Raw genomic sequence first — 10,398 nt, forward strand, 5'->3', positions numbered from 1 at the left:
CTATACTTACACATAAAAATATGAAGAAAATTTCTATTTATATACCAACCTCATTTTTATATAAAATATTTGTTATTGTATAAATGCGGTCAGAGGTAATCATTTTATTTGACATAATTCTTTTAAATGAGCTCTTTCATTACAAATCACTGAAAATTATAATAAAATCCAATTTAGAGGAACGGCTTTATTCATTAAAAAATAAGCTCCAAACAATAAATAAGAAAAAGGAGAGGTTGTTTTAGATATGTAATCTATTCTCAAGGTCATAGTCCCTGTTTTCAGCGGTTTAATCGCATACAATATGGAGCAGTAATGAGAGCAGCGCAGTCCTGGGCGACCACCACAGTTGCACAGATTAACAGAGTAATCACACCTGATTCCACTGTCCACTCGAAGTGCAATAAAAATGCAGCTTACTCAGAGCGCTGTAGTTGCAGTGATATACACAAATGTGTATAAGTTCATGCATGATATTGGTTAAGGGAGGCCTTATTTTCTTTTATTCATATAGAAAAGAATCTTATGAACCTATTTATTCTGTCTGATTATTTCTATGGTGAAACTACAGGCTGAATGAAAACTATAGGCTGAGGTTTAGAAAAAAAAAAAGTTTTGCCAGTTAGAAAGAAAATGACAAGTTTATAACAGGCCTGTGAGGAACTAAGTGGAATCATCATTTCTTTCATGACATTCAAGAAGTGACTAGCAAATCCTGTTGTCCATAGGCATTTGGAATAGGTTAGAGATCACAATTTATTATGAACCATAAGAAATTCTTTTGATTGATGACCTCTCCTTCAACTCATTTTTTCTCCAAGTTGCAGATGCAATTTAAAATAACCTGCACCCCTGTGTACATATTCAAATGAAAGGAGGAAACTGAGACAATTACATAAACAAAATTCCTTATCTGTAAAAAGGAAAGTCTGGTTACAAATCAAACAGGGGTAGTAATTTTTATAGTGTGTACTTCCACTGGCATATTTAATTCAAAGTTACTTTTCTTTTCTACACTAACAATAACATTAAGCAATACTGTAGAAAAAGTACTTGCCATTATAGATGTGACCAGGTGACCCTGCAAGAGGGTGATAAAGAACATTGGCCATTTAAGTTAAGAAAAACCAATTTTTAAAAAGTAACCTCAATTCTTAGGATGCTCAGGTTGAAGAAACAGAATAGGGCCTACACCATAGAAACACTGGCCTCAATCCTCTGCTTGACTCTGTAATGAACCTTATATTAAAACAGGAATAATTATTTTAAGAAATCACTGAAACTTTTGAAGCTTTCGAGCTATTTTGTTTCAAGTGTTCTTCTACCATGAAGAAAGGAAGAAAGGTATAGATGCCATCAAATTAGATTACTAGAAAAACTCTCTGCTTTACTTTATCTAATGTGACACATAAAGAAAACCCTGCACAAATATCTGTCTTTAATTTCTCCAGTGTAAAAAAAGAAATATATTGTGTCTGGCAGAATGAAACAGTTGAAATAGCCTGGGTACATTTTTAGAAAAGGGGGGAAGGGAAGAAATCAGATGCACACAATGAGCCTTCAAAGCCACTCCAGCAGCAGGGATAAATAATTTAATAAACTCAACTTCATATTCTTTTTAATTCCCCAGTGTAATGAGTACATATTAAAAAACAAAAACTTTAAATTCATGAGTAGTTGTGAATAAACCAGCTGCTGGCAGATAATGAGAACACAGAAAAATAGTATCTATACAAGCACTAGAACATGTTCATATCCCTTAACAGACATCTTTTTCCTGAAAGGTTACAACTGAAGAAAATTGTGAACTCACAATTCAAATTTAAATTGGTCATTTAATAAAAACACAGAAACCTTAAATGCCTATGTGTCTGAAAACAATAAAGTTTTTCTTTAAACCTATCTAGACACTGTTGCTACATTACTTTGTGCACCCCATAAAAACAAGCCCCTTGGCACAAGGGGACAAGTCACCTAGGAAACAGTGCTTCAGGTAAAGTTATTTTGCCATTGTTATATGAAATGCTTCAAGTGCTAAATATCACAACACCCGTTTTATATTCATAAATACATCTAAATTTTATGATAAAGGTGTTCTTGTGTTTTTCTTGAATAATTTTTTTTCTAATTGGTATACTTTAAATCCAGGCTGCCTTAGTAAGGAAAAGAAACGAGACCTTAAAATCCTAAATACCATTCCAATATAAGCATCTCAATGGTTACATCATTGAGAGTCTTGGGGTATTTCTTTTCCCTTCAATTAGGTCACTTTTCTTCAATTATCATCCTATTATTAGGCCATGTCAAGGATGTCTGCATGCATACCACTGAAAACAATTACCCATTTATGTCTTCAAACATGGGGGACATACAAGCTTTTCTTCTAACGGTAAGATCATAGCAAAAAAAAAAATGGATTGTATCATTACAGTTCTTTTATAAACTTTTCATGTAAATAAAAAATTTATGCCACCTATATGTTAAACCATCAGTTGAAACAAATAATAGGTCGATTTTTTTAAAAAAATAAAATTATCCATAGGCTAAATAATTTGCGGGCATATAACAAATCTACCGTCAAAACCTCGATTAAAATCTGGTGAATTACAGAAAATAGTCATTTTTAAAAATCCTCTCCACAAATCAGTTCAATTTAAAAAAATGAAGGGATGTTAAGCAGTCATCAGAACAGTTTAATTTTTCCTTCATCAATGAGGTGGTGTTAAGGATCCCAGAAAGGATTCAGCTACAGGCGCAATTCATTTCACATGCTCAGGGTAACAGACAACCACTGGGATGTAGCAACAAGCGCAACTGGCACGGGAGCATTATTCTAGGGCGCCCTGTACGTCCCCAAGGATAAAACAGAGAGGGTGAATCCTCTGTTATGTAAATCACTGTCAGCACCGGGTGTGGTGGGTGCTTTAAGAAGCAGTTCAGAACCCTCCAGCCCGGTGTTCTCCAAACCGAATGGCTTCACTTCCCCGCAAGTCTCTATAGACTAACGACTTTCTAGGTCCTTTTCTCACCAACTATTTTTCTTCCTTAAAGTGTAAATCGTTAGGGAACGACCTCGGCTGCACCAATTAGTTTGCACAAAGTGTTTTGGTGTTTAGCTTCGCTTTAACCCAATTAAGCAGCACAGCGAGCCCTGAAGATGCGCCACCTGCGCCCGGCTGCAGCCGGCGGCCGGCGCCGAGTCTCTCCGGTTGGACACACGGAACCGCCCGGCCTCCGCTAACCCCGCGTCATCCACAGCCTGGGGTGGGCACCGGGTGTGCTCGCCCCGGGAAAGGCCGGGGCCGCGCTCTCGGACCGAGCACCCTCGGCTGCCTCAAGGCCGAGGCACTGTGCGGCACAGCTACCGCTCGGTGCAGCCACTTAAGGGCCGGGAGGAGGCGAGGGCAGAACAGGGACTGCCAGAGGGCTTTTAAATCTTCTACCCACAGAGTAAAGCCCAAGGGCAGGTGAGCAGAGAGGGGAAGGAGAGAGGGCCTAGGTAGAAGTAGCCTGCGGGATGGGCTAGGACCTGCACTGCGGAGCGCCAAAGGGCCTTCCCCAGAGAACACTCCTAGTCCACCAGCTAACCTTCCCCATTCTGGTCCTCGGCTATGCAGAGCCTCCCCTAGCACCTCTTCAACTGCCCAAAGGTAGCAGTGCGCTTACCCCCGATGCTGGTAAGCAAAGGAGAACCGGCTTTGTGGGTCCTCAGTTCCCTCTCCTAAGGGAACAGTAGGGTCTTGGGGAAAGGAATAGAGGGGCATCTTTCTCACCCAAATGTGATGTACTATTTAACTCTAAATCGAATCTATCATTCTTGGGTAACAAGAAAGCAAATTAAAGGTGGCTCTGAGATGCTGTGTGTGTGTGTGTGTGTGTACCAAAGCTTGAGTAAAAAGTGGGAGACCTCAACAGTATCTTGTTATAAGTGCATACAAAGGTGTTACTGTAGGACTTCACTGGAAATATTCTTAATTGAAAAAACAAAACAACACCAGGCATCTGCACTAAACAGAGGCAAACTAAAAATCTGCCTAGGTTTTAAAACCACTATGTAACCCCCAACTAGTATTCCTTTAGTTCTTGGGTGCCCAGGACACACTTGGTGGGGGGGGGGTTCCATATAAAACCATTAACCTTAAGGTTCCAAAATTTAGTTTATTTCTTTGAAATTTTCCAAAATGAAATTTAAATTCCCCCCAAATGGAATGGCTGCCCTTAACCACCTCCCCTTAATCAAATCATTTGAAGCGCTATTAAATTAGTAGACTACTGTCTGGTCATCGCTAAGGATACCTGCAATAATTCTGTCCTTAACCACACATGTGCTAACACAGTGGGCAGAATGCTCACACCTGCAAGTGTTCTGTAAGGTTATGTGCCCATCTCTATGGTCCCTTCTAAATCCATGCTTTACAATACAACTCAGTATGTGGTGGCATTAAAATGATCTCTTAATCCCAGACATCATTTGTGAAAAGTATTCCCATAAATACATATAGTGCTCATTGTTGTGATTTTAGCACTAGGCACCCTAGTCAGTGGGAACTGCAGATGGATGTGAGCACTGTAAACACCCCAGTTTAAACCAGGCTAGAGAATGTCTACCACACTCAGCAATCATTGTCAGATTCCTCTTAACAAGTGTGAATGAGTAGAAATTTAGGTAAAATGAGGAGTGCACTGTTTACCAAAGGCTTAAAAAAACTGTTCTAGGGTAGGAACATACAGACTGAGAAAATGGCTAGGGCACTACTCCATCTGAAGCCAGTGTCTCTCTGAAGGAGCAAACTTTTAACTTGCATTTAACAAGACCCTAAAGATTAAAGGACATTAATTATCTTACTCTAAATGCAAGTTAGTGACTTTGCTTTAGAAAGGCCCATCTAGTTCACTAATTGATGGATGACCATTAATACACCTGTATTTGTGCTTTGGTGGTAAACAGACAGGCAGGCTTTTCAGCACAGGAGAGCCACTTTGCCAAGTCTTTTTGAAACGTCAATATGTTTCAAGTTATACCAAAGGGGAGAGATTCCTCTTGTTTTCCAAACAGTCTAGGTGGCCTGGGTAGTTTTCTGCCTGCAGCAGCCTCCTACCTTTGGTTTGTGCGCCTCTCTCCATGAGGGGGGATTAATTAGCCAGGCTAGAGCTAGAGGAGGCTGTCGTGACGAGCCCAGTGGCGATTGGCCGCCCGCCTGCCTGGCCCTGCCTTTATAATTTCCACACGAGTGCATCTGGGCTCTTACACAAACCAACAGCAGCTTCTTCTGACAGAAGCGCACACTCACCCGGACGCACACTCAGCACACTTTCCCTCCATCTGATGAACAGTCTTGCACACACAATGATTATGGGAAAGCGTAAATAAATACGGAAAGGGGTGATTATTTTGACTACTGGAAGAGCTTTCTGCTGGGGCTCAGCGCAACTTTTGTTTTTATAACTGAAAAGGTGATCTATCCCCGCGACTCTTTCGGGCTCGGATTTTTAACAGAGGAAAGAGACGGAGAGGGGGGAGAGCAGTCTTTCACTTTAAGACCGGCTGGGCTCACAGATAAAAGGCCGGGAGGCGGCTGGGCGGCCGCTGCAGCCGTCCGAGAAGCTCGGGTGCCTGGGGAGCGCGACCGCCCTTACTCCACCGAAGTTGGCTCCAGCTCTAGCAGCCGCATTGGATCCCACAGCTTACTGCGAGACTCCGGTGTACAATCCGGATCTCTGCCCCAACATGATCGCGGCCCAGGCCAAGCTGGTCTACCACCTGAATAAGTACTACAATGAAAAATGCCAGGCCAGGAAAGCTGCCATCGCCAAGACCATCCGGGAAGTCTGTAAAGTAGTTTCCGACGTCCTGAAGGAAGTGGAAGTGCAGGAGCCTCGGTTCATCAGTTCCCTCAATGAGATGGACAATCGCTACGAGGGCCTGGAGGTCATCTCTCCCACCGAGTTCGAAGTGGTGCTCTATCTGAACCAAATGGGGGTGTTCAACTTCGTGGACGACGGCTCGCTGCCCGGCTGCGCGGTGCTGAAGCTGAGCGATGGGCGCAAGAGGAGCATGTCCCTCTGGGTGGAATTCATCACCGCCTCCGGCTACCTTTCGGCGCGTAAAATCCGCTCCAGGTTTCAGACGCTGGTGGCTCAGGCAGTAGACAAGTGTAGCTACAGGGATGTGGTAAAGATGGTGGCTGACACCAGCGAAGTGAAACTGAGAATCCGAGATAGGTACGTGGTACAGATCACCCCGGCTTTTAAATGCACCGGGATCTGGCCGCGGAGTGCTGCCCACTGGCCGCTTCCTCATATACCCTGGCCTGGACCCAACAGGGTGGCAGAGGTCAAAGCCGAAGGGTTCAATCTCTTGTCCAAGGAGTGCCACTCCCTGGCTGGCAAGCAGAGCTCGGCCGAGAGCGACGCCTGGGTGCTACAGTTCGCGGAGGCGGAAAACAGACTGCAGATGGGGGGCTGTAGGAAGAAATGCCTCTCCATCCTTAAAACCTTGCGGGACCGCCACCTGGAACTGCCTGGCCAGCCCCTGAACAATTACCACATGAAGACTCTGGTTTCCTACGAGTGTGAAAAGCATCCCCGGGAGTCGGACTGGGACGAATCTTGCCTGGGAGATCGGCTGAACGGGATTCTGCTGCAGCTCATCTCCTGCCTGCAGTGCCGGCGGTGTCCCCACTACTTCCTACCAAACTTAGATCTGTTTCAAGGCAAACCCCACTCAGCTCTGGAAAATGCTGCCAAACAAACGTGGCGACTGGCAAGAGAGATCCTGACTAACCCGAAAAGTTTGGAAAAACTTTAGAGAATGATCTAATCAAGAGCCGACATGAATAATCCTCTCACAGTCCTAATGAAATGAAAACTTCCCATTAGATTACTAGCTAGTATTCCACGCGGCAGTGCAAACAATCTTTTCCTTTAAAAGGAGTAATAACACACGGTTTAAGCATCATCTCACACACCCCTCCAAGGGGAGAAAACATAGGAGAAGAATAGGGGAAAACTGAGCCCCACAAGTATTCCATGACTTCTTTACACAGGATCTCCCATCTCCCTTGAAAAGTGCAGGGCAACGCTGGGAAACAGTGCGGCTGAAATGCAAGACCACAGCGAATACTCTTATCAAAGGATTACAGCAATCCTGTCCGTGAGTAAACACGACCTGGATATGCCACCTGAAGGAGAGTGTAATGTATATTTTGATTTGTAACAAAAGTTGTGATCTCACATTGTCTTTGTAAGTGTGGATGTTGGTGTTTTGTGATTTGGTGAACAGAATTTAAATTGCCATTTTGGAAACTTCCAGACATTTTCCACCAACAGAGATATCATTTAAAGGTAGATTTCCTCCTGGTACTTTATATCTGTCTTTGAAAGTGTCTGAACTTTAAAAAGTTTACATTTTGTTCAAATATATTGCTTGTTCTATTTCTAACATTCCATAAGTATACTTGAAATGTTATTTAAATATATTCAAAGAAATTTGAATTCAGCTTATATAATAACGCTTGAATAACTGAATTATATATTTGAAAATGCACTTGAAATACACTGGATAATTACTTTTGTGAATTAGATTTTTAATTTCTGTTGCTGATTTCTATTTAATTAGAAGCTAATAAATGAAGTAAAATACCAAGTTGCTGTGTCTCACTTTAAATTGTTTTTTTCTTTCAAAAGACGTGATGCTTCACTGAAAATCAACTTGAGTATTTTAAACATTTTGACAAACTAATAAAATCACTAAAAAAAAGAAAAAACTTTAAAAAGGCTCTTTGTTTTGTATAGCCATAGAAGATATCCACCTCCTCTCAGTTTCTAACTTTCTTATAATTATGCTGGTTCTTTCTACAATCAACACACTTTAAAATCCACCTTTGAGATTCTGCTCTTCTGGTTAGTATTTTTGTAGCAATTTTGATAATAAAAGGAAAAAAATATATCATAACAATAGAGTGGCTGACTTAAAAAGCAGGAAATTCAGAAAAAAAATCAACTCAATAGTTATGATGAAAAATTTGAAATTCATATATGAAATCCAGGTAATAAAATGAAGATATCTTTTAACAATATATTGCCTCAAACCTATGTTATGCAATAAGGGTTTCATTAGAATATATTAATCAGAAAATCACAATTCCTTTTTACCACATAGGAAAAGCTAGTGACAAACATAAAGGCAAGCTTTTAATTATTTAAAATGCAGCACATTCAAACTCATTAAACAGTCTATTACTTTAAAAGTTAGAAGTGAAAGAAGTCATTTGAAATATTTTAATAATCAACAAGTGTTGAAATGGCTGATTACTGATGGCTTAAGTTAGTTAATTCAGGTGCTACTAAACTTTAGAATTTCAGTTGGTTATTTACAAACAACACTTTATAATGCTTTATTTTCATATATAAATTAGATCTAAATGACAAAGTTCTAGTTCAAGTATTTGAATAGTTTAGAACTGCCTCTGAAATTATTTTAAAGGAAGATTTGCAAAATGATGTTAGAATATTCAGTATGATACCTAATTATCTTGAATTCTTAATCTCAAAAAAGTCTGCAAATTTTACAGTGATGTAAATATGAAACAATAAAAGAGTGCTGACAGTAGGGCTTCCCACCGTTCAGGTGTTTAAAATTCACAGGATAAGGTCTAATCAACATTTATGTATTTCAGATTTCATTTATGTATTCCAAATTTGTCTTTTCTGGAATTACATCTAAGTGCTAGTATATATGATGTATGTACATTTAAAACCAAAGCTTCTAAAGAATCAGTTTCTATTTCTTTTAAATCCATATGTAAAATCCATTTAATTCAGGAGATGAAAAATGGATGTAATAATGGAGATGAAATTATATCTAAATGGCTTCCACCCCAGTTTCCTTATAACCTTTCAGTGAACAATAATTCACATTGTAGTAGATACTTTGGGAAGTGATCTTAACATAAAATTTCCTAAGGCTTGTCCTAGTCTTCCCAAAGAGACTCAGATGATGCACCCCAGGGGCTTGGGAGCAATTGGCTTAATTACCAAATCTGCCCAAGTGCACACAAAGGCACTCTCCCCAAAAGACTGTTCAAATGTGCAGGGTCTGCTAATACAGGATTTAAACTCATTAAAGTATTCTTCAGTTCCATGGGACAGCATGCATTATTTCATTCATTTTATTTTCTCTAAGAGGAGAATGTACCCACCTCCTCCAGTCATTTGAAACTAAGCAAAACTGAAAACCACTTCCTGCCAACAAAGCCACCAGTACTGCACACAGAATCACTTGAACTCACTTTTGTGTCGATCTTCTTGAAGGCAGGATCATCCTCCTCTACCTCGAAGTAGATTTCTGTTGTAGTAATGGAAAGAGTCCCCTTGGCCACCACCACAGGAGCGATGAGCTGGGCAGGGGTGCTGAGAACCACGGGGCCTGCAAGACAGGGGCAGGGAGTCAGGCTGAGCCCCTCTGGCCTTCTTAAGCTCCCTCCCAGCGGTAAGGCAGTTTTATTTTTAAAGATGCATTAGGAAAAATGGTGCCTATGTTATGTATGCTGCAAGGCCTTTCCGTGTTAGGTAATGTCTGTTTACCGTTTATACATGACCTTATAACGAGATAAATAATTTTTAAAACCCCAACAGATCAGTGTACCGAATAAGCGACCCCTAACACTAGAGTTTGCAACCTCTGCTACATGTTTGGTGAGGAGTTGCCAGTAAGCAACTCACAGCGCAGAACAGAATGGATTCTATGAAGCTCCACCACGGAGTATCACCAGCTTTCCAAGAGATCCAAGGCGGTGGGCAGTACCCCCAAAGACCAGCCACCCGGCACAAGCCATTCCGTTTGGTCACTTTGCTCCACCACGGTGAGGTGAGAGAGGCTAGAGGAAAAGGATCTAACTATAAATTCCAGTGTACTGAGAGTTAGTATCTTGCGGGAAGATATGATTTTTAATTTGGGGGTTCGAACGTGAGCCACATACAATGGCGGTTCTACGTGGACAATGAAGTTCTTACGTAGAAAACAACAAAGATCTTAGATGTCATTTTCTCCCAGCATATCAAGCACATGAAAATGTAAGTAAAACGCTGAAACCATTCCCAGAAAAAGGGATGGAAAGTGCTATTTCCAAACTTTTGGAACCAAAGGAACTAGGGTTCAATAAAAGATTTTTATCAAGTGTGCCTACGAGGGTACTTATTTCGATTTTCCCCAATTAGAGTACGAATTCAAGGAGGATTAACTTAAAATCCTTCTTCTAAAAACCCCCACAGCGGAAGCTTTCTTCGTGATACTGGTATTAACACACAACGTGAATGGGTGGTGCGTTTTGTTGCTGATATTCTGGTTCTGGGGAACAACAGAACCCTGCCCTATAATGACGACCCCCCCCCCCCCAG

The 10,398-nt window shown here is 41.1% G+C and overlaps 2 protein-coding genes across 5 annotated transcripts in view; one reads left to right on the forward strand and one right to left on the reverse strand.

Moving 5' to 3' along the window:
• Positions 1-10,398, reverse strand: part of Nbea (neurobeachin) — a 715,145-nt gene that overhangs the window by 187,363 nt on the left and 517,384 nt on the right. For all 4 annotated transcript variants that reach the window (XM_029562257.1, XM_029562254.1, XM_029562256.1 and 1 more), the window contains one exon: positions 9,291-9,427. In XM_029562257.1, coding sequence (XP_029418117.1) covers positions 9,291-9,427 — 137 coding nt within the window. The remainder of the gene's footprint in view (positions 1-9,290; positions 9,428-10,398) is intronic.
• On the forward strand, positions 1,631-7,666 carry Mab21l1 (mab-21 like 1). The gene has a single exon (XM_008830503.3). It carries the CDS (start codon positions 5,729-5,731, stop codon positions 6,806-6,808), a length of 1,080 nt encoding a protein of 359 aa, XP_008828725.1. The 5' UTR covers positions 1,631-5,728; the 3' UTR covers positions 6,809-7,666.

The sequence above is a fragment of the Nannospalax galili genome, unplaced genomic scaffold (genome assembly GCF_000622305.1).
Source record: "Nannospalax galili isolate Female #2095 unplaced genomic scaffold, S.galili_v1.0 scaffold1354, whole genome shotgun sequence".
Taxonomy (NCBI): Eukaryota; Metazoa; Chordata; class Mammalia; order Rodentia; family Spalacidae; genus Nannospalax; species Nannospalax galili.